General features: G+C 38.6%; 1 protein-coding gene across 3 annotated transcripts; it reads right to left on the bottom strand.

Moving 5' to 3' along the window:
- Nucleotides 1-88: 88 nt before the first annotated feature.
- Nucleotides 89-26,710, bottom strand: LOC145466603 (uncharacterized). 3 transcript variants are annotated; one of them, XM_081450310.1, is made up of 33 exons: nucleotides 26,486-26,710; nucleotides 24,606-24,741; nucleotides 22,707-22,867; nucleotides 21,104-21,154; nucleotides 20,215-20,382; nucleotides 18,612-18,704; nucleotides 18,093-18,167; nucleotides 16,922-16,976; nucleotides 16,308-16,404; nucleotides 15,784-15,844; nucleotides 15,442-15,539; nucleotides 14,714-14,783; nucleotides 13,829-13,898; nucleotides 13,645-13,709; nucleotides 13,465-13,527; nucleotides 12,929-12,999; nucleotides 11,349-12,304; nucleotides 10,191-10,405; nucleotides 9,582-9,690; nucleotides 8,912-8,968; nucleotides 8,684-8,795; nucleotides 8,090-8,180; nucleotides 7,429-7,515; nucleotides 6,838-6,990; nucleotides 5,980-6,109; nucleotides 5,614-5,646; nucleotides 5,035-5,138; nucleotides 4,462-4,545; nucleotides 3,885-4,027; nucleotides 3,375-3,408; nucleotides 3,072-3,170; nucleotides 2,508-2,606; nucleotides 89-1,623 (listed from the first exon to the last, which is right to left on the bottom strand). In XM_081450310.1, the coding sequence occupies exons 2-33, from the start codon at nucleotides 24,655-24,657 to the stop codon at nucleotides 1,276-1,278; spliced, it is 4,104 nt and encodes a 1,367-aa protein (XP_081306436.1). In that variant the 5' UTR covers nucleotides 24,658-24,741; nucleotides 26,486-26,710; the 3' UTR covers nucleotides 89-1,275. The 3 variants fall into 3 exon arrangements, with proteins under 3 accessions (XP_081306436.1, XP_081306435.1, XP_081306437.1); XM_081450309.1 differs by lacking the exons at nucleotides 24,606-24,741; nucleotides 26,486-26,710 and having other exon boundaries at nucleotides 22,707-23,497; XM_081450311.1 differs by lacking the exons at nucleotides 24,606-24,741; nucleotides 26,486-26,710 and having other exon boundaries at nucleotides 11,412-12,304; nucleotides 22,707-23,497.
- Nucleotides 26,711-27,776: the final 1,066 nt, after the last annotated feature.

Below are 27,776 nucleotides of genomic sequence, written 5' to 3'. Positions count from 1 at the left end.
GCGTACGGATAGAAAAATACAGTCACTTAATTTAAAATCGTACAGAGATCTTATACATCCTGAAAACTTTTTTATTCTTTCGATACAAAAAGATCTAGAAATCCCTACGACAATAATTACTGGAAGAGATCTATAGAAAATAGAAGGGTTGGTACAAACCTTGGCTAACCTGATAGATTAAAGGTCAATTAAATAATCAATTAAATTAATTCAGTGATTTTCCTTCCTACTGGGAGAGATAGATGAGTGTAATATTTCCTTTCCTACTTTATATCTTCAAGCGTCTAGTCGATTCGTAACGCTTCAAAGGTAACTTTACGTCACATAAAATATGTATAATAATTACTTTGATTAAATTATTCACACAATACGCAAGACCTTTCGAAATAATTAAGGCTGCATTATATCATTTTCCTGGGCTATACTTTAATATATAAAAATTGAAATAACGTTTATTCTCATTGAATTGCTCGCATGCAATAACACGCCACCACATTATTATTTTATTGCTGGCATCAGTTTCTTTCTAAAAGAAATTCATAGCATCGGAGTTAACATTTAATATTTGTCCTCGTTGTGCCCATAACCCGAATACTTTGTCAACTCAATGACCTGCGAACGAAGACAGTTATCCGTTCTGCGTTCCTGGGATATCGACTTAAAAGCATTCAACTTAGCCTGCGTAGCAAGCGTTTCGGGAGCAAAGAATTACAGCGCGAAAAATGGAATGAGTAAAAGAGGGGGGAGGGGGAGGGGAAGGAAGGAAGGAAACGCTTGCAGACAAACCCCTGGATTTTGAAAACCGCCCACTTGGCCTTTCATGCCTGAGTGCGCACATTGAGATTTCATGCTGTCATCGGCTCTCCCACTCCCCTCTTTCTTTTTTTTGGTTCTCGCCCCATATTCCGCGCAGACAAAACACCGAAAATCCCGTTCCTCGGTCTTTCTTTGCTTCCAAACCCCACGGAAACGCTTGCTACGCAGGCTACATTCAACTAATTTACTTTAAGTTCACCTTCATAGTGTTGAACGTTAGGATTACGAATTAAACATTTTTTTTCAACTCCATAATTTGAGAATCGTTTTCAAGCCTGGGTGTTTGAAGCAGAGTTCAACAAATCAAGGATATCATAAGCTTCGAGTTCCAGTCAGTTTCGTTTTCATTTCAAAATAAATCTTAGATGAATTCGAGTAAACTATGGCGAGTTTACTCGACTACATCGCACCCTCGTTGGAACCTCGTGCAAAATCGCCCTCTCCTCCTTTCATGAGCCTTCAGTTCTGCTTGTCAGTGTAAAACGACAGCACGTCTTTCCACGCCCAGGCCTCCTCGGCGTTCACCGCCTTTAAGCTCCAGTCCCTCTCGTCGGTTTTTACTAGAACCACACACGGGTCGCTGGGGTCGATTTTTACGGGGCAGCCTCTCAAATAGATGGAATTGATTGGTTTTCCTCCGTCAGGTTTCTTGTAGTAGTACAGATAACCCGTGTCTGTGAGCTCGAAGTATCTGTTGTCCCACTTTCGTGTTTGATGTTTTCCTCCGCTGAGCTTTTCTAGAAAGCCTTGCTTTGTTGGTTTGGGGCCCGCCCTCGCTGGCGGCTTCGGTGGTGATTTGGTGCTCAACTGAAAGGGCAAAATAATTAGCGCTTTCGTCTTTAGGGTGATCAACAGCCAATTTCTCCTTAGGAACTAACAGACTGGTTTTCAGAAGAAAGAAGATCAACAGCAGACTAAGGTGACAAATATATCTCTTAACCCTCAAAAGTGGCGTCCTGTATTCATACAACGTCTAAAAACCCACACTTCTGAAGTGGGCCTACTGAGAACCGAAGAAATTCAAATCGCGTTCTTAGCCAGCGCAACTGCTTTCACACGGCTTTGACTTTAAAATTAGAACGTATAGTGCATGGCAGTGGAAACAAATCTTGATGCGACCCTGATTTGAATGAGCCCAAATGACAATAGTTATCCTGTGTGCGCATTTTGCATGAACGTTTTCTACAATTTTGGCACAATTAATGTTTTCGTGTTTTTTCATAGTAGCATTTCTTTAGACAATTGTTTGAGATCCTCTACGTTTTTGTGAGAAGTTTAGACCTACTAAGCCTATGAATGGACACAGCTCCTTGTCTAACACATTAATATTGAATAACAAAACATAACTAACTTTAAATCACAGTTTGGAAGAGTGCAAGTGAATTCTCGAGAGATTGTAGGGTATATTAGGAATTCACAACGTGACCAGCTCAGTTAATAGAGAACCGCACCGGTATCGTAGAGGTCATGGGTTCGAATCCCGTTCTCGAGCTTGATTTATTTCATTCTTTTTCTAGGCTTGTGGGCATAACTGCGATGACCGAGGATATGTTGCAGCGACAGTTTTCCTCGTGTAACATGCCGCTTTCCGGGCTTCACGTACCCGCAACATATCCCCTTGTGTCTACTGACCTTAAAATTTTTCTCCGCAGTTCAAATATATCATCCCTGATATTCACTTGAAAACCTACCTGCTTGTGAATAACAGGGGGCGGTCCACTAGACAGGCTGTTTTGATCTTTATTCGACGGCTTTCTTTCCAGGATAACATCTTTATTCGCGACTGACGGCTGCAAAATAACACAGGCAACCCTCATGCATAACAGAACAAAGCATGACCAAGTTAGAGACTATAGGAGTATTCACAATCTGTTAGCAGTCATGATGGTAACTTTACCACGAAGCGTGCTCGGCATTGTCGAACTCAAGAAACATTCGGAAAGAGAGCGGGATTTGAACTTCAATTTGCAATGAATGTGTTGGCTTCAGTTTTTGCACGAGAACATCCACGTTTATGACCCCAAAAAATGTCCGATCTTCAAGGGAATGAGCCCAGGCCACTGTGGGTACTGGCGCGATACAAAGGGCAGCGCCAACCCAGAATCCGTCGGAACGTTTCAAAGATTACGACTTCGTGAGAAGTTCTGTATATGAATAAAATAATAATAATAATAATAATATTTAATATTTCTAAGGCGCAAATTAACATGTGAATATGATCAAATGCGCCTAAAATCTTGGCGTCTGGTTCTTACCTGCTCATTCCGATTGGTTTTGCCTGCATCAACATTGTCTTGATCAAAGGTAGTGGATGTGGAAGATAAAGAACTCATGGAAGCTACTGAGATCGTGTCCTGAAACAGAAAACAGCATTAGAAGGAAACAGCGTCCTTGTTGAGTTTGATACAATTTGGGTGGCAGCACTTGTAAGGTCTCACAGGCCTGACGCCTCCAGTTGTTTATACACAGCTAAACAATACAAGGAAAAAAGAGTTCACTGAATAACATTGTGGTCAAATTTTCTCCATGAAACTGAAAGTTAAATACGCAGGACTTACATCTGTGGACTTTTGCCTCTGCGCGATGGCCTCTCTGAAAAACAATAACAATAAAATATTAAAAACTGTTCCTATTCACAGCTAGCCATTTGACCGGCTTAATCATTAGAACTAAAAATTGCCAGGTTGCAGAAATGATGCTGACTTATAAGGGCGACTTACTGACTTTTGCCCACTAAATGAAGTATTGAGTCTCTCTGAAAGGACTCCAGCACTCATATTTCATTCATTAAAACCCTCAGTCATCGCGCGCATAACTTCACATGTTTTGTTCTGAAATCTATAACGAGCGTTCGTTATTTCGTTGCATTTTGCCACTGAGGGGAAGGCAGTAACTTCGAAACGACTGCACTTTCAGGTACCTACAAGTGTATTTAGGTCCATATTTCGACAACTAACACTTAAACTTAAACATTTTTTCAGTTTTAGCTCTGTGTGAACATTACTTTATAGCTCACCTGAGCCCCTATAGTTAAATGCTCATCTGAGTCCCTATAGTTTAATGCTCACCTGAGCCCCTCTAGCTTGACGCTCTTATTGTGTCTACTTCCGTGCTGATGTTCTTTCAAGGCCTTTTTGAACTGAGCCATGAAAGTGCTTATTGCACCGAAGAGTTCCTCTGAATCACTGCTCTGTGATTCACCGAAAGAAGCCTGTTGAGCACAGGAGCAAAATTCATTAAATTCGGTTAAAGTAACAACTCTGTTTCATAAAGTCACCACAATAAAGGAAGTTTAAAACAGAGTAGTCGATTCTTGTGGTACAGTGGGATAGCTCAGGCACTTATTTAGAAAGAAAGGTCTCTCCAAAAATTGCGACGTCTTCAAAATGCTGGAAGATAATCTGTAACAGATTAGCCTCCCACCTGGAAAAAAATTACTTTAGTTGCTTCATACCGTAAAAGCCAGAGTTTATGAGCGGCATCTGATCAAATTTTATTCCCTAGGCCTATTTGATAATGTCTCATTCACCCCTTTCTTTTTTTTAACTCACACGACCTGTTCCCTCGCACTCTCGCACTCTCGCACTCTCGCACTGTACGCGCAGGCGTGCGTATCGCTCACGTTACTTTTACCAGTTTACTTACCAAGACCTTGTTGTAGATCTGCTTCATCTGTTTACACTTATCACACAGCTCATTTAGTTTCTCTTCGTATTCACTGACAAACGCCTGCATTGTTGGCAAATTGTTGAAGGACAACATAGCAAAAAAATTGACAAACAAATTCAAAGGGATGGGAGAATAAATACGAGAACACTAGACGGAAACGATAGCATAAAGGATTGAGAAGTCTAGTCCAAGCCTAGCTGGTATCTTTACGTTGTTTCCTCTGGAAAGACATTTTCTTCTTATACATAACCGTAATGTTGGACACCAAAAAATAAATAAATAAGAATTTGCAGTGGCACATCCCTCGGAGAGGCTCTTCGTCCACTGTTTCAGATCGAATTCGAATCTAGAAGTGTTGGTTTTCGTGGAGGGTGGAAAACCGCAGAACCCGGAGAAAAACCCTTGGAGCAATGCGAGAACCAACAACAAACTCAGCCCACATTGCTCCCCTAAAACCAAATTACCCAGACAGTATTATAATCAAACCCATTAAAACACATCTTCCTTGGTGGATGGCGCTATCAAATACATATTATATGACAAGGATACTTCCACATCGTTGTGCAGTTTCACATCCTTGGGATTTGTCTGGTTCCTCTTCAAGAATAAATCACTGGAATGTTTCTTTATTTTCAGGAGGTCCTTCTTCATCACTGCGAGAAAATGAGGATGCATTCCGTATAAAGAACATGGCATATGACTCGACAGTAACATAACAGCGTTCAACATAGCGAGAGATTAGTTTTAATTCTGTTTAATTTAAATTTTGAGATTTGTGATCAGGGCGAACACACGCCTCAAACGTGAATCCGGCACTCCAAAATGAATAAAAAGTCAAGATTTCTGCACATATGCACTGGCGTTAAACTGCATCGATCCATCTTGTGGCAAAAAGTGGAAAAATGAATGTAAACGCTTGCAAGCGCGGGAAAAGTCACGTAATTCAAATCACGACTGGTTTGGTTTTGAGGACAAAGAATTCTCTTGCGATTAATGTTCTGAAATCTAAATTAGAAAGTCAAGAATTTAAATACAATCCAAAGCAGACACAACTTTAAAGTTCAAAGGTGTTCAAAAGCGCTCTAGAACACAAGACAACGCCGCACAAAAGAAAGTGATTTTACAAACCTTCTACTTCAGCGAATAGAGCCTTGGATGAACCTGTAGAGGGATAAAATAAACACAAATTTATAAATAAACACCCGCATCCTACGCACTAAACAATGTTGGTGGTGCTGTTCTGAAAAAAAAAAAATGCTGCACGAGGCGACAAATCTGCGTTGAGTTTTTTCAAGCATATTGCATTGAATTCAAATTTCCTTTTGGCGATGTCTTTCAGCGGTCAAAATGTGAGGGTTTCAAATCTTAAAATGTGATTGACATGAGATGGTATTTTTTGATATCTGATGAATAATTAAGTTCTCATCACCAGTCTACTAGGCAATGTAAGGATATTGTAAGGAGAAATTTGAGGTCAGTCTGTTTACTACTTACATGCTGCAGCTTTGGGTACGCTTTTGAGTTCGTCAGTAAAATTCAGTGTTTCAGGGTTTGACTGCTGCAGTTGAAGTATAAGGAACTTCAGAAGTGTGTATTTCTTGTTGTTCCCACGGATATCTGCCAACTGGAAATATATAATAACAAAATATAAGAATAATTAATCGGAAAGGCCGGGGTGAAGAGAGAGTTGATTTGTACGTTTAAGGGTGATCTGGATCAGGTTCGGTGATCCGAGATCACTGGGATCATAGTCCATCAAAGGAACCGATGAATCCGTGACCAGAGTGGATTCATCGGTTCCTTGGATGCACTATGATCCAGACAGATCTTGGGTCACTGATCCTGATCCAGATCACCCCAAAGGAACACACCTTAAGTGTGCAAGACGTCTTAACAGGTCGATCACATCGTAAAATTTCCACGATAATAATTCCCTAGGCTTCTATTTGTTCCAAAGGCGATTATGGCACGATTATACCTGGAGAAATTTTGCTTTTAACAAACGTGAACAGTTAACGTTTGAAATTCTCGTAAACGAACATCCCTGCATTCTCCAACGCGCGACAGACCTGGTATGAACAAGCTCTCCAAGTAGAAAGCTTATAATCGCAAGTCAATACGTTCTATCCTTCTAATAAGAGTTCAATCTGGCCCAAAATAAGCCCAAATTTTAGCCATGCTAATATTGGGGGGAGGGGAGTACAATCGGAAGCATTTTAGGTCCGAGATCTTGGGTCTCATTTTCAGGAGGCTTAAATTCTGCCGGGGGGGGGGGGGTGGTGTTATAGCAACTTCGCGGAGTGTAAGCCATTTTCTGATTTTCGTGGAGTTTCAGTGCACATCAGTTGTTACCTTTGGTAACGATTGAAGTTTAAAGCCATAGGCCCCGCCTCTGTTGCTACCAGCGTTGAGGATGTTTCCAACTGACAACACGTACTCCAGCACAAGCAAGAAATTCTTGCTGTTGTACAGTTCTTTGCAGGCTTGCAATAAATTATTCACATTCTGAAAACAAAAAAAAAAACAAAAAAGAAGAATTAAATTGGAAACATCGTACTCCGACCCTTCAGTTGCCACATCGCAGATAGTTCAGTAGCGTATGCAATGGTTTTAGAAGTTTGCTTTAACTTCTGCGAGAAAACAGCATCGAAAAACTCTGAGGTATATTGGATGAAAGATAAGATAAGATAAGATAAGATAAGAACTTTATTAACGTGTCAAAGTCGCTAGCATACAGTGTATACTAATTGGGGACACCTAACTACACAAATAAAAGCAAAGTGGGTTCAAAACCTGAATGAAAGGCTTGTAAGTTGTAAGTAACGCCAAGATTCTACCCTGTTTTATAAGCCGGTGAGAAGCTTGCAGCGAGGAGTTTGAGAAATTTCCCGCCCCCGTCCGAATCCCCCCGCCGTTTAGTAATCAACTGCAGTTTTAACTTACTGGAGCAAGATCTTCAAACTGTGTTGGGAATTCCATAATAACCAGAAGTAAATCCAAGCGTTTCTCCAGGTCATTAATCTCGCAAAGCTAATTCAAAGAGAACAAAAATAAGAACAAACAGAGAACAAAATCAAAGGTGCAATCACTAAAGACTAACTGCAGTCTCGATAACCTTTTGTTACGGCAATGGTCACCGTTTATCAGCGACCGTCAGATCATGGAAACTTCATGACACCATATTTCATTCAAACGATTTACCATGGAGAATTTCTTAAATAATTTTGCCATCTTAGTTTCCATCGATATCGCTGGAAGAAACCTTTGTTCTTAGAAATACAGTTGACCTAGTAACTCGAACCTCGCGCTAACTCGAACCAAAATTTATTTCCTCTGGATATCCTTACACGGTATCCAGTAATTTTAACTTCGATAGCTGGAAATTTTCGCTAACTCGAACAGGCTTTTTTTCCCTCTTCAGGATATTTTCTTTATAAATTTACCCTCAATAACTCAAACTCTCGTTTTTCAAAGTCTAATCAGTCCGGACTCTCTAAAATAATCGAGACAAATAGAATGGCTGTAAAGCGTCAGAGACTATTTTTTTGGTACTCTTCTACTGTTCTGCAACACTGTAGCTCGCGTGTTACTGATGTGTTATTACCTTCATCATAAACTGATCCTCTGGTACTAAAGTGCTGGGATCCTCCTTGTAGTTCTTGTACATCTCAGCTTCTTCAGTTGATGGCAGAAACCTGTTTATAAAAAGAAGTAGCCTCTTGAATCTCAAGACATTTTAAAAAACAAAGCTAGACTAGCCAAGACAAGACAAAACTAAACTACACAACACTTAAATAGAGACAAAATTAGACTAGTAATTGGACTAGAATGTACTACGCTACAAAACCAAACACAACACTAGAATACCAGACTAGAGTGGACTAAACTAGATTAGACTAGAGTAGACTATTGTCTGCATTAGCCTAACTAGGCTAGACTAGATTAGACAAGACTAGCCTAGACTAAATTAGACTAGTTATTGGACTAGAATGGACTACGCTACAAGACCACAACAATAAACTACCAGACTAGAGTGGACTAGACTAGACTCAAGTAGACTATCCTATTGTCTACATTAGCCTAGACTAGATTAGATCAGATCAGACTAGCCTAGACTAAATTAGACTAGGCTAGCCTAGACTCAAGTAAATTAGACTAGGCTAGACCAGGCTCATTTGACCTTCATTTGCACACTGACCTTTTCAAAGCGATCACCTGATCCATGGGTAGGGCACCATCTTCTTCTCTAAAGACACTTAATTTCTCATCAATTTCTTTTGTACTGAGTTTGAATCCGCTCAGGAAAATACCTGTAGGTAATGATAACATCCCAATGAGCTCGTCTGCTCCCTTACGTATGCAAACACAAAACGAGCACAAACGAGACTAAGGTTTGGCTAAGTCCGCCTTGAGCATGCGAGCTTACCCAGATTTTGCGCTCGTTTGGGATCCAAGAGTGTCTTTGCAGCTGGCTTTGTTGGTGCTGTTTGAACAAAAATAATTACAATTAGTGTTAGATTTACGCATCAAGACGCTTTGTTTTAAGATCAATATAGATATTACAAGTAAAACTGATGCAGCGTTATTTCCAGCGACAGAAATAACGGGTTGACTAATAGAAATTTGAATTTTCTTTTCATTTCAAAGTTAGAATTAAATGCGGCATTAGAAATGTTTTAAAAATTTTTTGCTCACTTATCCACCTTCTTGTACATTTAGGCCCCGTTCACCCTACGCCGGTGAAATTTGAAAACGGCGTTTCCACTCTGAAACACATCAAATGTTTTATGTCCACACTACGCCAAAGAAATTTGAAAACGCAACAATCACCGGTGTTTGAGAAAACCTCAGGCAGGGAAATCACGTGATCATCGTGATGTCATCGTTTTCAAAAAGTTCCGTTTTCAAAATGTTTTCCGTCCACACTGGTCCACGCTAGAACGCAACGCCCGCATTTCCAAATTCCTCCGGTTTGAAGAGCGTTTTCGAAAAGCTCCGTTTTCGTGACGGATTAGTGCGGTCGGTAGGCCTAACCGTAGAAATAAAGCTGCGTTTACAAACGTCTCCAGCCTAGTATGGACGGGACCTTAATTTACCTGGATTCAAGACTTTTTCCTTTTCTTCTATCTGAAACATCTCCTCCAGTAATTCCAAGTTTATGCTCTTTGTGCGATCAGCAATATTCATCCATACTGAATTGGAAACCTGATTGAAAATATTTTAAGTAATCGTCAATTTAGATTTAATCTTGGTTTATCACAGAAAATAGATTTTGTAGTAGTTAGTTAATATGGTTTCGATCTGATCTGTTGATTTAATCTTCATCGATGAGTTATGTCGTTGATAGTACATCCAGCTTAAAATTAAGCGTATATTTTTCGAAATTCTTCTCAGTCTCCTCCAATCCTAATCACCCTTGTCTTTTTTTATCTTTTTAGAGTTAACCTACCTTACAAAACCTATCTTGGAAATCTTTCATATTTTCTTCAAGTATATTTGAAGATAATTTTGTAATGCACCAAAAAATGGCTTGCCCTCATGACAGCGTTCATTCATCGTTCATTCATTCATGTTTCCTTGCGAGGTTGTTCTATTAAAAACTGAGAAAAACTTGTAATAAAATAATCAACTGCATCAAAACGTCTCTCTCTACAATTAACTACAAATCTAGAATTTAAAGAAAACATTTCCAAACCCTGAATTACCAATTGTGCTGGTACTTTGTTCCAAAAGAAAGGCCGCAGTTTGACCTTGGACTGAACAGCGCAGGGTCTTCCAAGAGCACTGCCAACGCTTGGTGCCATCAGGGGAGGAGGTGGGGGCACTCCACTGGGAGGGAGGGGTGGGGGAGGCGGTGGATTGCTTCCTGATGTAGGTTTTGTCTCTTCTAAAAGCACGATATCTTCAACTTCCTCAGCAGCTTTTGAAACAAGCAAGACAAAGTAACATTATAAATATAACTTTTTCAAAAAGAATCTTGATTAACTTATTAGATGGGAAAATACCGAGAGACCTTGAAGGCTTATAGACTTCTTGAAAACAAAAATTGAAGTCTTCCAATTGTCAAAATAATTAGGTTCATCCTGGATTGTACAAATATTAACAGCAGTGCTGCTGTTGTTCTCAATATAGTTTGCTGTATTTCGGTTTTACAAAAATCTTTTCTTTTTTTTTTGTTTTGAGTATGATGCTCTGTCTGGACACTCAAGCTGTAGTGTTACACGTACGAATCAAGGGAAAGGTTAACAGATGATGAACAACGGACAGTCGATACTGATAAGATATTAAAATATATTACAGAGACCCGGTATTAGTAGAATCACAAAAGAAAGCAGACAGTATGGAATGAGTAAAATGACTTAACCAAGTGAAAGAAGAATACAGCAGCTTTAGGAAAATGGTGGAGTGAAAAAGACTGATTATAGTGGTGGTGATGATGAGACTGATCATTTCTTTTAAGGTGACACTGATCATTATGACACTCAGGACACTGTCAATCAAAAGTACAGTTGCTCAACTAACACTTGTAAATGGTTGCCAGAAGTTTAAAGAATTGGACAAAATCAGTGAAAGCCTCATATGAAAAAAACCTGGAGGTTTTTTTTTTCTAAACCTTCAGAAGGATTGGTAGACAATATTACAAATGTAATTAAGAGTGGTAAGCATGCACTTTACATTTTTGAGCACAAGGTTACATTATTTTGTTAACCAGCTCATGTGACTTCTGGAAACCATATAAGTGCTAGCACTAACGCCTTTGATTGACAAGGTCCCTGGACAGCTCCAAAGGTCCAATCGCATGGAGATGAACAGACGATGTGGATGACGAGTTGCGCATGTCTCTAAACAGCAGACACACATACCATGGGTCGCTATCAGATCAGAACTTTTCTCGTTCAGCTTCTGAACAGAAAGTAACACCACACCTTCTTTTGTTTGTTTCTCCTTCAGTATCTGCCGCCTCTCTTCCATTGCCGTCTGAATATCTTTGCATCCCATCCCACCGGAATCAATTTCATTTACATCGCTAAGCTTACCATCTGTAGCTTCAGTATCAGCCGTACTTGATGTTTCCACTTTGACCTCCTGAGAGGTTTTAATGTCGTTTTTGATGATACCAGAATCACTAGTACCCCCAGTAAATGTACCAAGACTTGAGAGTGATCCAGATTCGCCTTGACCGTCTGTCAATGACAAAGGCGTGTTCTTGATGTGAATATTATCATACACATCGTCGCTAAAGGCTGTTATACTAACTGGCGCTGGTGGCGCTTGATAAATACTTGAGCTATCATCAGCCTCTGAACTGATAAAACTGCCAGGTTTTGGTGGTCTTGGTGGCTTGTGCGGCGACCAAGGCTCACCAACAGCTCCATCCAATCCTTCAGAAGACTGCTGTGCTTGAGGTTTTCGAGGAATTATTTCCACTGTTTCATAAGCATTTACCGCAGAACCACTTCTACCCGTAGGCCTCACTGGAGGCACAGTTTGTTGGGGTGTGCTATCTGCTGTGCTTGATAACTCAGAGGGTTTATGAGGGCGTGGGGGTGGCATATACTCAGGGGAAGACTGTTCATTGGGTGTTGTTTGTACAGGTTTAGGCTTAGATGACCACTGTGGGATTTGCACTGCCTCATAACCATCGTCCCTTTGAGGAGGCAGACTGGGAAGCCTATCACTATCTTTTCTCCTTGGTGGTGATGTTTTGGTTGACGGAGGTGAAGGTGCACTACTGTCTTTGAGTGACTCTTTTCTGGATTGAGGTACGCTGGTATTCCCTTCTTTTAGAGAGTCCTTTCTGGACTGAAGCACTTGCCTCCTAATCAAATAAATAAATAATAAATACATTAACCTTGTTGTCATCAGGTGATCTGGAATAAAAGAACTTGTTTATTCAGTGGTTTCCCCTAATTAAAGAGATCAACATCAAAGGTCTCATTACAGTTTTACAGATAATTTCTTTAACCATCATTGGGAGAATTTAGCTTAAGTTCATAAATTTTCTACAATAATTATTACAATTTTGATTCCAATAACCTGTAACCTTAAAGCTGTTATCACACAGAACAGAGAAAATAGAAACTGATCACTTCTCATGAATCCTAACGCTCTGTTATAAGACTTATCAGACCCTTAGATTGGCAATAAAATATTAAGAAATAAATACTATCAATAAATTTCAATACTTTAATATATAGTTTGAACCTAGTCATACACAAATAGCACAATCACATTTCCTTTGAAATACACTATCAATAACAATTTTCACTAAGGATGGCTGCCCAGTCTTATTAGCCCATTAGGGTTATTTTGGGCAGCCATGTACTCTTTTTACTTAAACTTATTTTTGTTCATCCAACTCTGATTTCTATGTTGAGTACAAATAAAGTTGTTGATGTTGTTGTTGCTTTTGTTGTTGTTGTTGTTTCAAAAAGGTACTCACATTGTCCAAGAGAGCACTCCAGTTTTGACTTGTGAATCCAGATTTCGCACCACATCCTTAACCTTTTTGACCTAAAATGAACAGAAGAACAAATCAAATTTGTTTTTTAGGGTACAGGTTAAGTAGACAAGGACTATGTCATTCTCATTCCCAGAGGCCATAATCCTTTCTGTTAGCACCAGGAATCATGACCTCTGGTAGAAATTGGAAGGTAAGCCAGTATTCATCTGTGACAGTGGTTACTCTCTCCACACATGCTCAGAAATCATCATGGCACTTGAATGCATGTGCACCATTAAACCAGGACCAGGACGTTCTGGTTTTCTTACAGCCTGTATGTACCGGGTGACCTCTAGTTAAAATGAACATTATTACAAACTTAGTATCTGATGATGAACTTCTTCTTCTCATACTATAGCCAAAAGCTATCTTAAGATGTGAATCATTGACTTGCTTTCACATGTGATGAAATAATAAAACTTGACATTAACTTGTCAATCACTCCACTCTCTAAAATCAATACAATTCTAATTCACCTGAACAGTAACTTGAATAGGTGCATTAACCACTGACAGAACAGACGCAAGTTGCTCCAACTCCTAAACAGAAAACAAAAATATGCAACCACTTTTACTAAGTGTTCTCACATTCTTATTGTATTGGAAAATCAGAGAAATTTGTGATCCATCAATACTCATTACATATATACAACGTACCCTTTGAAGAGTTCTAACAACTTCCTTAAGAAATTTTTCTTGCTCTGCCACTGTGGATTTGATGGCTGCAACATAATCAAATTAAGATTATTCATGATAGCCATTCAAACTGAAGAGTCATTTCATTACATCACTTTAAATTTAAATAACACAAAGAATAATTTCAGTCTAAAATAAGTAGTACCTGTTTCATCAGGAATAATTGATGATGCTCTTGAATGACGAAAATTAACTTGGGAAGCTGCAGCTATAGCCTGGAAAAAGTTTTAAGGGTTAAAACCAAAAGAGAGTGTGATGTTTAACATAACACGTTCGTTCCAAGTTTGCAGAATTCCCTATTTTGGGGGGCTATCTATGGATGTAACAATAAATTATGGGGGACTATCTATGGTGAGTAACAATTATGGGGGAATATCTATGGGGTGTGACAATTATGAGGGAATATCTATGGGGGAAAATCTATGGGGTGTAACAAGTATGGAAGAATATTTATGTGGCGTAACAATCATGGGGGATAATCTATGAGTGTAACAACTATTGTTACACTCATAGATTACACCATAATTGTGGGGGATAATCTATGGGGTGTAATATCAGTGGGGGTTTATCTATGGGGAGGACAATCTACAGGTGGTATCTAACAGAGTTTTGTTTAGGGGAACTGCCTATGGGAGACTACAAGGGATGATCTTCTGAGGGACTTGATTTAGAAATATTGAAACAAGGGAAAGATTTACCAAGAACTTTTCAATTCCAGGAATATCTACAGAGAGAGGTTGTCTAAATATGGGATCATCTACAGGGGAGCTATCCAAACCTAAGGGTCTTTTTTACTGGGCCTATCTAAGGTAAACCATACCCACTTAAGAGCTATATTACTTAGCACAAATGGCATTTAATTATTATCTATTAGTGAGGAAACCTATTTAAAGGAACAATTTCAAATGCCCACATTAATATGCATTAGCCAGTTTTACCAGCTGGTTAATGACCTTCCTTCAGGTGGATATCTATAGATATGTCCCTGAGCTACACTGTTTAAAGCAAAATAAACTGCATTAAAAGGAACCTCAATCCATGCATCTCGTTCTCTTTCTACTGCATTATCTCCAGCACTGTTCAGATTTATGACACGGAAACTGAAAAGAAATCCACCAAGTGAAGCGTCACTAAGGCTCCATGACAACTCAACAGTAATAAGCTACACTGTACTTTGATGACACTTGAAGCAACTTTGATGGCCAGGAAATTTAGATCACCATTGATAAATGGAGGTGTTGCTAAGGAGAACCTTATATCCATGGAAATTTACTAGAAAATAAACCCCAAACTTGACCATTAAACACCTGCTATATAGCAGTGCATGTACATGGAGCAAGCTGAGTAGGACCCTGACCTCATCATTAAGATAGCATTAGTCACTAGCCAGGTGTGGCATGTAATCACTACGTTTCACTGAACTGCTTAGTGCATGTTAGCTCATCCTTTACTTGAAGGATGCATTACTGCTACCCACTTACTGCAGCCACTTTGCAGAGTGCATTGCTGCCACTTCCTTACTGTTGTCACTTTGCAGAGTGTGTTGCTGTCATCCCTATTTTATTTCAGGGTGCACCTAACAACCTTAGTTCTGTTTACTGCCAAACAATTAACACATAGTTTTAGCAACAAAACAAACAGTGGACAAATCATCGATTCCTGATATTATTTCACTGGCCTCTCAGTTGACCATGTTGAGTCAGCTATAGGTTCTTTTACATTTTTGTTGGATCGAAAGAGTTTCATTTTTCACCATACCTGTATTCCTTCTTGCTTGTGATGATAATAAAAGTATTGTGATCCACACTCTTCACTTCAGCTAATCCTGGGCCCAGTTTAACAATGTTCAAAGCTGGCTGTAGCCACAACAGATAAAAAATTGAGATGACACTCATTTTAAACACAGGTATGAGATGTTTGGTTAACAAGAAAAACACACTGTAAAAATACCACTCAGATAATAAATTTAAACTTGTTTTTGTCTTTGACTTAACACCAGCCCTCGTGAACTCAGGCTGGTTAAAAACTAGTTCCAATTCATTAAGGAAACAAATCAACGTACTGGTAGACTCAGTACAAAAACTGATTTAATTTAATAACCTCGTTTTCTTCTCCCATCTTGAAATATGACAATTCTCCTTGCTGGATTCTCAGCCATCGCCTGAGGAAGGAAACAATATGAATTTTATCAGCAATCTAATCTGATCATAGACAGGACATACACAATTGTGACCTTAGGAGTGGAAAAAAGGCAAAGCACCAGTAACCATATGGAGGCTAAGCCTAGTAAGATAAGTAATCAAAGACAACATTGTCAAGTATATAACTGGAAACGTAGACATGTTGCTCTGTAGTTGGTTTGCATTTGCTACATGTAAATCCTTTGAGAAATACTTAATCATCTGTCATTTACAGGAAACAAAAGATTTCCAGTCTGCATCAGCTATTTGTCTCAATGCTCTCATTTTTAAAAATGTTGTATTATAGACTTTGCATGAACAATTTTAAACCAGTTTAAGTTAGACATCAATTAAATCTTATTTTGTGGATCAAAAGGAAGTTTAATTAGACTATGTCCCAGACCAAACATGTTCTGCGTGCATAATGCACCAGGTTTTTCTTACCTCGGCCACATCATGAAGGCAGCACTGTGACCTTTCTTCTCAATTGGACCTTCTTTGATAATTTTTGCTCCATCAAGAGATGATGTTTCAAAATTCCCTGTTCACGTGAAATCACAGCAAAAGGACAATTTCATTGTAAGTGCCCATATTTAGACTTATACATGTGCAACTGAGAAAACTGCACTTCAAATTAAATAAGAAAATATACATTAAAACTGTTTCAAGAAATATTCTCCCACTAAGTGACATAAAAATATGTCCAACAATGTTATAGTTCAGTAGTGTGGTGACATCTGGTAGATATCCCAGAGTGAGGGAGTGCGGCTTTTCCTGCCATTGCTAGCTTGCTGCTTGCCTTTTGCAACATTTTCTTCTTGCCTTTTTTGCCGAGTTTGCACCCAACAGGCCCAGCTTCTGGGATTATTATGAGTGAATGTAATTATGATAAGTTTTCCACTAAGCCTCTCAGTGGAATGGGTGCATGGTTGGGGTAGGGCTCTGACTGAATTGCCATGATCATCTCCGAGCACCTGTCAGATATCCCCAGCTAACTAAGCAGCACCCAATCTCATGCTCATCACTGGCAATGCTTTCAAAATAAATAAAATGTTTACCATCGGGTTGATCACCCCTGTTCTGCTGCACAATGGAATCTAGCAAATGGCAAATCTGTTTAAAAAACCAAACAACATTGTTTATTAATGATGTGAAATATATATGAAATAATTAATATTTGAACTGCGGTTGTAGATGAAAGTGAAGAAAGATCATCACAGTAAATTTTCCAATTTACATGAAAGCAATTGGAAAGAAGAAGCCTGAAAAAAATCAGGGCTTCAACAGGATTTGAACCTGAGACCTCCATGAATACCGGTGCGATGCTCTACCAACTGAGCTATGAAGCCGCACATTGGGAGCGAGGTCAATTAATTGAGTTCATATCTTCCCCTGAGGAGTGAAATGATGTGAAGTATATATGAAATAATTCATATTTGAACTGTCATTGTAGATGAAAGTGAAGAATGATCATCACAGTAATTTGTCCAATTTAAGCAATTGGAAAGAAGAAGCCTGAAAAAAATCAGGGCTTCAATGGGATTCAGAGTATATATGAATTATTTCATATATACTTCACATCATTTCACTCCTCAGGGGAAGATATGAACTCAATTAATTGACCTCCCTCCCAATGTGTCGCTTCATAGCTCAGTTGGTAGAGTATCGCACCGGTATTCGCATAGGTCACAGGTTCGAACCCCGTTGAAGCCCTGATTTTTTTCAGGCTTCTTCTTTCCAATTGCTTAAATTGGAAAATTTACTGCGATGATCATTCTTCACTTTCATTGTTTATTAATGTCATTTCCAAAAACATACTATCACTACACCAAAAATGGTGCTTACTGACTTTCTGAGGCTCTCACTGCAAGAATTGACCAGAAAATTTTTTCAATTACAATTTGTTACTTCTCCAGAAAGGAGGGGGTGACTAGCCACCCAATCCACCCCCTCCCCTACAAGATCTGCCCCCAGCTAAAATTGATTTTCAGCTTAATCTAAATATTTATACAGGAAGTCAGCGAAGCAATTGATCATCCTTTCACACCACCAATTCAATCTCCCATCCTGACCCACCACACCTCAGTCCATGCACTTAAACCTGTTAATAGTTAGTTCACAAATTGATATTACATGTAGGCCATCCAGTGTACCAGATCTGGTAGTTACAATATTACTGCAGGGCTGCAAGGTAAGAGCTTTCCAATCGAATACCAAATTAATTCCCACCTTATTCTTCTCTTCAACACTGTCAGCATCCAGCTCATAATCACTATCAAAATAGATGTAAAACCTCACACCATCCTGAAATACAAATTCACTGATAAGTCTTTTAAGAATGTAAGAGCTCAGAAATAGAACAAATTGGCTTTTTTTGGCCAAATGAAAACAACCAAAAGGAAGGACAAACTGTATGAACAATAATTAATGGGCTCCTGAAGAAGACCAAACATGTAAATGGGTAGTAACAGAACAAACTTCGTTTAAAATAAGCCACACCATCTGTGACCACTTAATCTAGGTTAATTCACATTTACAATCTAGGTTTTAGTACTTTGTTGTTCTTACAGCTGACATCATCTGACTTTCCATCTCCAAATGGGTGCATAGCAAGACAGAAAACAGCAAGACTTTAAAAATACTTGTTAAAGTTGATTACCACTCATTTCTCCCGAGCCCTTAGGAGATCATATTTAAATATATTGAATGAAAAGGATTCATTGTCGGGAGAAAAGACTCAGGACATACCTCACTATCAAAACCTCTGACGTCAGTGAATGCAAACTTCTTGTTTCTGTTTCCCTTCTGGATAATACACAGTACTTTTTCTTGAAAGTCAAACTAAAAGAGACAAGGAGAAACATACTTCAAGACCGACAATATATCCTAAACGCATGAATTCTTACACTTCAAGAGTAAATTAATAGCTAAGGGTTATCATTTCTAACAACCCTTATTATTATTATCATTATCATTATTATTATTATTATTATACCCAAAATTTGCTATTACTATTATTATTATCATTATCATTATTAATAACGATTTCTTAAAGCATAAACAAGCGAATATTAATGTTAAAAGTTGACGTTTCGGCGTCATCGTGACACCATTCTCAAGGCAAAGTGAACAGATAATGCGATATCGATGATTTGATTTCTATAGTCTCTACAAATTAACATAATAACAAAGGATCACAAATTCTTCAAGTAAATACCTTTGCGCGAATCGAATCTGTTTGCACATTTAGGGATGGTTTAAGTTTTCTTATAAAAAGCATCTCCTTAATTAGGCAATCAAATTTGTTAGTACATTTGGCAAGCACGTGAAATTGTTCTGAAAGACAAGGTGGTACGTTCGAATTATGTTTGCTAAAGTGATGTTTACAAATTGGCGACCTTAAAGTTTGAGAAGTCAAGCCAGCCACTGTTAACCAACAATGTGTAGTTTATAAATTTCAATGTAACCTGTGTGATGCAGGATATGTTGGTTACAATCGCGGTCACCTCAACGAACGCGTTGATGGACACAAACAAAAATCGTTGTCAATTTGTAAACATTACTTTAGCGAACATAATTCGAACGTACCACCTTGTCTTTCAGAACAATTTCACGTGCTTGCCAAATGTACTAACAAATTTGATTGCCTAATTAAGGAGATGCTTTTTATAAGAAAACTTAAACCATCTCTAAACATGCAAACAGATTCGATTCGCGCAAAGGTATTTACTTGAAGAATTTGTGATCCTTTGTTATTATGTTAATTTGTAGAGACTATAGAAATCAAATCATCGATATCGCATTATTTGTTCACTTTGCCTTGAGAATGGTTTCACGATGATGCCGAAACGTCGGCTTTTAACATTATTATCATTATTATTATTATTATTATTATTATTGTTATTATTGTTATTATTATTGTTATTTTATCATAACATGGGTATTTTGGTTTGACTGTGTGTACATCTTGTCAAAACAAGAACCATGGCTGGACCAAAACTGCCTGATATGCTGCCAAAGCATACTAAAAAGGTATGATTACATAAAGAATCTATTAATTGAGGGATCCTTTTAAGAGTCAACCATCAGCACTGTACATCATTCAGCAGATTTTCAATTCATTTTCAGAGGGGGTAAGTTATTTTTGACAACATTTTTTCACAAAAGGTATGCTCTCACCCCTTCACCAAAACTTAAAAAAAAAAACATTTGAAGTACGTTGATGATGTACATGTAGAGTTTAAAAAATTGACCTTTTGCAAGGTTGGTGGAATCTAGCTAGATTTTGATTTTAAGATTTTGAGGAGGCAGGATTCCACTGGTCAGAGAAGACATCACAAACTTGACAAACCTGTAAAATTCTTCTAGAAAGACTTGTTCTATCTCTGCCATACTTGTAAACTCCAAAGTTGAAGATTTTTTCTTCACCATTTTCATCATTGGCTGGTTCACCAGCAGCAGTCATTATCCCTAGATTTTTTGCTTGCTCCATAGCTTCTTCAACAGATAATTTTCCTTCCTATTGATAGGAGTAGTCATTTGATGAAATAATGAAATACATATAAATTTAGTTTCAATATGAGATGAGCAATAGTCAACTCAGCTACACTTTGTTGGTTATTCACTTATAGAAAACTCGGACTCCTAGTCCAATGATATTGTTAAGGAGATAGAGACTTGGGCCTAGTAGCTAGTGCACCGCTGTTAACAAAATGGGCCCACCTCTCTGCATTTTCAGTGTGTCTGTAAAGAGGATTTACTAGTAAGATAAACTTTTGAACAACTAGTCGATTGACACTGACAATTAGATGTAAATGAAAAAGATTGGAAGAAAACAATTTTCTACGTATAATGTGTCTTATAAATCTCAAGCTTGTAATCTAATTTATTGCTGCATTGTTAATAAATATTCATCAGAGTAAGACAGCTGAGAGAGACACTAACTGAATTTAGCTAATCAAAATGATTCAATGTCTAATCAAAATTTTAAGATTTTATAAGTATTACTAAAAGTTCTTTCTACAATCATAAAGTAAGAAATCTTTTATTAATCAAGCTTGGTCAGGAATCACTGTAATGGGTGATCAAAACTCAATCTTTCCTGTATGGACGAAACTGCACTTGATCCATACGGTTAAGACCTAGAGCCAATTTTATCCCAGTGTGCCATCATTGTGCTTGGTTGTACATGTATGTACAAAATAATAATAATTTTACTGTGGGTGACACCAATAACATACCTTCACCATTTTCATGATCCTTATTCTTTCTGCATCACCTTCCTTGACCTCCTACATAAATAATTATCATTTAATTAATATCTAATAATACAGTATAATCCTGAGTTGTTTCTTTTTGGAAAGCAATGTTTTGCTCCCTTGGACGAAAAAGTTAGCCAAGGAGAAGCTTACCCTCAATTTTTCCTACCATCTGATTTTTTCAACCAATTTCAATTTTTCCTGTTGAAAAATTAGGATAACACGGTTATGATGTAATTCATTGGCTGAAATATTCCTTTGAGCTGCACGCTCCTTTCTAACCCAGTCCCGGGAAACTGAAAGAAGCCAAGTCTGTATAAGAATTAAGCAAGAATGAAATACGCAGTGATCGAAATACTAAACCTTCCTTGTTGGAACAAAAAAAGGGGCCACTCTTCATTCACTACTAAAATGCATATTCATCACTTGGAAGTTTTCCTACATACTTTCAAGACTCACTGTGAGTATCTTTCCAGCATAACCACTAACCAAAACTAGTCACAAGCAGTTCTAGAACTGTCCTAACTACATGTGCCCTATCATGCAGTAACAGAAAGAGACAAAAATGGCACATAGCCATAAAATAATCATTATAGAATTTTTTTTTTCATCCCAGATTTCACACATCACATGAGAAAAGTTTTAAATCATTTCATGGCCAAAATGTAAGAAGACATCTGGGTCGCAGATTTTGAGTTACATGTTAACAGGAAAAATTTGAGATTGTCATATAATCTGATTTATTATTTGTAAATCATAAACCAAAACAAATTTGAAATCATGTAAATATTTGGAGAAAGGGTTCTACAAGCAGATTTTGTCAACCTAGAATAAGACAGTGGTGTTAAAAAAATATTGTGAGCAATTCCATTTTACATCCACCCTTCCCCATAGCTATTGACAAAGAGAGGTCAAAAGTTACCCCCGAGAACTGATCAGTGAGACAGTACTGCCGGCAGGTTGTTCCCTTCGGAAATAACCAGCTGATTTTTTCTTTACCTTCAAGAAAAACCCAAGCTCCCTCAGAAAAATTTAAAAGATCAAACCATGCTGATGGATCAACAATCTCAGAAATGGTTTTCATAGCCCTTTCCGAAAACCTCGTCAAAAGGAGAGGAGTTGAATGTAAAATAGAATGGCACTGTATCCGGTTCACTTTTTTAGCACTGTTCAAGTTAAATTTAATAGTAGCAATTAACCTATGTTACGAAGAAGTTTGAGAAAGATTGCAATACTGGGAATTTTTACCAAATCAAACTGAACTACTATATATAAAGCCATTTTGTTTTACCAGCAAGTCATGAATTTGGCTTCAAATGGTATTCAGGTGAGATAGCCTTGGCTTACCTCATCACACGCACGTAACCTACACCAGGTTTCGCGTTTCGTCTTACTGCACTCACGTTCGTGTGAAAGACTAGAGCTTACGCTACAGATGTAAAATCAATATTCACCAAGAAAATTTACAGAAAGTCAGTTTAGATTTACAGTTTTCTTATTTATTGAATAAACAGCCAGGCAATTTTTTATTGCATTTTGAGCTTCCACCCCCAAGTTTAAATTTAGCTATGTTAATTGAACTTACTTCGAAAGGTTCCTCCGGCATGGATTCCTGGTTCATCGGCCGGGTTATTATCGTTCCTTTTCTCTGTGTTCCCTTGCTCAGAGAAGCCAGAAAATTTCGCCTCTTGGATGTACGAGGACTGGCTATGGCATGTTGTGGAACAGCTCCGCTCACACTCAAACCTGAGAAAGATGGCTGCACATTCGTGATTTCCGCATAATCAGAACTTTCCTGCGCGTTATGTCGCGTCGTTTCATCTTGCCATTTATGAGACATGTTCAAGTGTTTTTTTCGACCACAAATTACCAATGAAACTGTTGTTAAATTTAAATGAAACCGAGGCAAAACATACTCAATATTGCAACCTCTGATCTGTTGATCTTCCTGAAGATACTTATAGTTTCTCTTAGAACACGCGGTTACCAAGCTCGTTCACCAACCTCGTTCCATGTCAATCACGCCATGAAAACCGCGCTACAAGTATGAAGTAACGAAAACAATAAAATTTCCTGGTATGGTTGTATCTGGATACATCTGGGCAGTTTATAACGCTTTACTGATAGCATTAATTCAGGAAACCTCTGAAATTCAGTTTTTGACGGGGACGTTTTGTTTGTGACGTCATCTCCTTACAGTATTTTGCAATTTTCAGATAAAGAAATAGGTATATTCTGAAGGGTTATCTAACAGGTTCGGCCAGAAGAGAGATATTAAGCAATCAAATCGCCTTACAAAAATACTAGAAGAACCGCCCGTGTACCCCTATATTGATGAAGAAGATAATTACGCAACCGTATTTTATGGTGGTAAATTTCTGCAAATATCCAACCTGTGACTCCGGGTTTGCCCGGAAATTGGGGTGGGATGTCACCCTATCTCATGACCGGCTATAACATAATAAGACCCGGAAAAAAAAAGAATCCACGAAACACAGCGTGACAACTAAAACAGCAGCCGTCAATCTACAGATCATAGTCTGACTCTCTCAGAGCATAGTTAGTAGAGGGGACCGCTAACTATGCTCAGAGCCGCGAAGAGACTGGAATGTAACAGACCCCACTGGACATAAGTTGTTATTCCTGCCTGCATTTGCTTTATTCATTCTTTCTTTGCTTTGCACAGCGTTTCTATTCACCTGTATGAACTGAAATGCAGCCTTCGTGTTGCCGTACCCACCCTCTGAGGAAAAAAGACCTTTTGCTTCGTGGATGGAGTGCTGCAGGTGTTATAATTTGTATCGCGGAGGCTTTGATATTTTTTTGTAGTCCGATTATTCCTATTTTCCTATTTAGATTCATTTTAAGAGATATCGAAAAATATGGAAATACGTGAATAAATTGTTGTTGTTGTTGTTGTTGTTGTTGTTGTTGTTGTTGTTGTTGTTGTTGTTGGATATATCGTAGCCTGCGTATTTGGCGCTCAAGTAAACAGAGCGCGAGTTGGGGCGAGCGGTCACGTCACGCCGCTCGCGTTAGACTCCCAGGCAGACGCTCTTAGGGTTCGTCACGCGTTCGTGGGGAAGTAACGCGTGACGAGCCCTAAGAACGTCCGCGTGGGAGGCTAACTAGCAAGCTAGTTTTATCATTGGTCGATTTGAAAGGGAACATTGAAAAGCGAATAACACAAATCGCCTTAGCGTGGCGATTTGAAAACTCTTCCCGTGTTCTTTCTTGATCTACTGTCATGGAGTGAACGATAGCCGAGACAAGGAAATGACTTCCTCTCCAATCATAATCAGTCCCCAACCCCGGATCCTAAGAACTGTATCGGGCAGAATTGGCTTCCATTCTTATGCTACTTCGGGATCGAATTATAAAAGTGGATTGTTCTTTGCTTATTTTAATGTGGATATACCAGACAATTTTTCGATGACTACCTTTTTGTACGATTACGGTTACTTGGGCGTCGGATGTTGCTCACCATTTGCACAGTCGCCACCCGGATACAGCACCTGAGCCTGCGCATTTCCCATCCTCTCTCTTTCAAATTACTCCAGTTGTGTTGAAAACCAACCGTCAAAATCCAATGTTATATATGAAATCCGGAAAGCATCTTCCTGAAAAAAAGACATCATAATTAAGGCGAGATGAAGTAAATTTTATAATACTATGAGCGATTAGTATGGGGACTGACACACCCTTTGGAAAGCGTCTTGTTTTAGTGTAAGTGCTTGTGTTGTCCATGAATGCGTGTAGTTTTAGGTGTTGTCGTTGTGCATGATGAAACTTTTTTGTTCCCTCTCTTATCCATCACCACTTTCTTTTCTCTCCTAAATCATCCGTTGCCCTTTTTCTCCTTTGTCTTTGATTTTATCCGCCTATTCTGTTCAATTAGAAATAATGCTCAAAAGGCTCCAAAAGTGTCAAATTTTCTCTGCTAGTCTAAACGTTTCGGACTTAGCCCTTCTTCAGTAGGTGGAATGATTGCCCAATGCTATGCTGTTCAGTGCGTTTCTCTTCTATTCAATTCTCTTCTCTTCTATTCTATTTTAGTATATTTTATTCTATTCTGACGAGTTAACTACGTAAATGAAATTATATATGAACAGCGGGGATTGTAATGAGATAATATGTCAACGCTAAATTGCAAGTACAAATATGCGATGGCCTTTCTTCCAGTTCCATTTCATTCCCGCTTCTAAATCATTGTTCGTGATGGAACACTTAACACGCATGCATGCGCATACGAAAGAGAAAGTCAAACGGCAAGAAAGAAATAACATTGTACTGTTACGTTCGGTCATATGCATTCGCTTACTTACTGATCGATACTGAGAAAAGATCTCGCTTTCTTCCTGTTTCTTGTAGGGAACCCTTCTCTTCTGATCACATGAAAAAACGTCGATGTACCTCTTCTTTGTCTCTCCTGCAGTTTATGAAAAGCATTCCATACCGCTTTACCCTGTGTATATCCCCTTCCGAGATTTATGTTTTCTCAAACGCAGTAACTTTGAGTATAAATTTGGATGTACCCATTTACGAGTGTCGTGTGACCAAGGTCGATCAGCATAAAATAGCAGTTTTTGTTACAAAATCGGATTTCCTAGAAAAAAAAAAAAAACAAGGCTGCTTCCTCTAACTGAGCCGATCTCCTCATTTCCGCTGTTTCAGTTCGTTGAATGACGCCTCGCTGCTCAGCTACAGTTAAACCTGTGAATATCCTTTACATCGTTATCATGACGACTTCTTGATTGCGACCGACTACTGTCTAGAGATGCTAAAATTAAGCTTGGAATTCCCTTGTGAACGAGCCCTGGTCTTACAATATGTGAATGGTGTATAGAGTATAGATAGATCATAATTTAGTTAACTGAGGCAAATAAAACATGAAAGTTATTTGACAGTTATTAAATAATTAAAGCCGATAGCAGGCACACTAGAAATATTTTATGTAGACGGCAGCCTACAAGTACTATGTAGTGACAGCTAAAACGACTCCTAACTTATTTTCAGCATTTAATTTATTTTCGAAACTGATCTGAACAGAGCGGGCCGAGGTGAAGTTTTATATCACTTAACAAACAATTCCCCCAGTTTATGTTACTCCTGAGTACTTCAAAGAATTTTGGGGACCACTATGGAGAATTTAGATGTCGAAATCAGGAGCTCACAAAGAAAAGCATCACTACGGCGACTTCAAATCGTAATTTCCATAATGCGAAGTCAAATCAGCGATGACTGAGCTTTCAGTGGAACTCGGCCAGCTATGACATGGTCAGTAAGGAAATTAAATCTTTTCAGGCTTCAGCCCCGGACTATAGCGAAGAAGAAAAACAAACTAGGTATAATATTCGACGATACCTGTTCACAGCTGCAAAGAGCTCTAAAAAGCCGCCGATATATAGCAGTGTATTCTCTTGAATCACAGTTCAGTGTTGATTCAGCACAAGCCTCCTCCGTCAGTTATCTGTGTTTACATCAATCTGCCAGATTTTTACCATTAAAAGTCAACATATGTCCAAACATTAATTAACTTCCTTTACAATATTTTGGTATTGATTATCTCTGCCATGGCTTTGCACTGCTTTCAAAAGCCATGCATGGAAACTGAAACTTTCCTTTGCTGACGTTACCGTATAAATGTCAAATATTGAAGCATTTAATAATACACAGATGACTTGCTGATATCAGTTAAAGGTCACAGTATGTCAGTTAGAATGTTTTCTTTCAGTTAAACCGACTTCGGCTCATAAACACTGATTTCGTGGTTGGTAACCTGTTAATATTGGTATAAATAAACCTTGAGAGATTTCCACACTTGTTTATTTCGATTTTTTGTTCGTCAATATAACCCGGAAGTACAGAGGACAAGCTGCCAGAAATTGAAAATCACATTGACAAGTAACTGAGAAATCTTTCCTCGCAGTTTACAGTTTACTGCCAAAAGAAAAAAAAGAAAAGGAATTGTCTCGTCCCAGGTTATACAAGAAGCTGACAACGATGAGCGAGTTCACAGGGCACCATCTTTTCTGGAGTCACAAGTTTCACAGCTTTTCTGGAGTTACAGACACTCATGTAATTAATTGGCCCATGTAAACACAGTTGAATGCAAGCCGGGTGAACGCGCTGGTTTATTGAGGCCAATATTTTGACTAAAGCCTGGTTGAAGCCTCGTCTACACGAGCAATTTTCATGTGACAATTTTTATTTGCTCATGTAGATGACGAAAATTGGCTAATTTTTATGCGACAAATATATTTGCTGAAAAGCTGGCGTGTTAGCTTTTATGTGACAAATAAAAGTTTTCGCATACGGAAAATTGCTCGTATAAACAACTCGTCACATAAAATGTGGAAAATATGTTCGAAAGCGAAATATTGGCGGGGGGAGGGGGGGGGGGTGACTACGCAGCCTCGCCTTGTTTCTGCGTATCTCTGCTGTCCAGAGTCATTAAGAGTGAAGGTTAAGTCTGTATACGAGCCAAGTGGCCCATCAGGCCGGAGCTTATCCCGGTTTCCGTAGCATGAAGCGACTAGGAATATTTCTACTTTCATGGTTACCCCCAGCATTAACTTCGCCGGTACCCATTTATACACCTGGGCAGAGAGAGGCAATGTGAGAGTAAAGTGTTTTGCCCAAGAACATAACACAA

Source organism: Orbicella franksi, chromosome 13 (assembly GCF_964199315.1).
Source record: "Orbicella franksi chromosome 13, jaOrbFran1.1, whole genome shotgun sequence".
NCBI classification, from domain to species: domain Eukaryota; kingdom Metazoa; phylum Cnidaria; class Anthozoa; order Scleractinia; family Merulinidae; genus Orbicella; species Orbicella franksi.
Note: the sequence above shows the minus strand (reverse complement) of the source record. Positions and strands in the feature narration are given on the sequence as shown.

Coding starts and splice junctions, on each gene's coding strand:
- LOC145466603 (XM_081450309.1), bottom strand. CDS start 22,961: ATGTCTCATAAATGGCAAGATGAAACGACGCGACATAACGCGCAGGAA. Junction 18,168..18,611: donor TCAGAGGTTTTGATAGTGAG/GTATGTCCTGAG, acceptor TTTGTATTTCAG/GATGGTGTGAGGTTTTACAT. Junction 15,540..15,783: donor AGATGGGAGAAGAAAACGAG/GTTATTAAATTA, acceptor TTGTGGCTACAG/CCAGCTTTGAACATTGTTAA.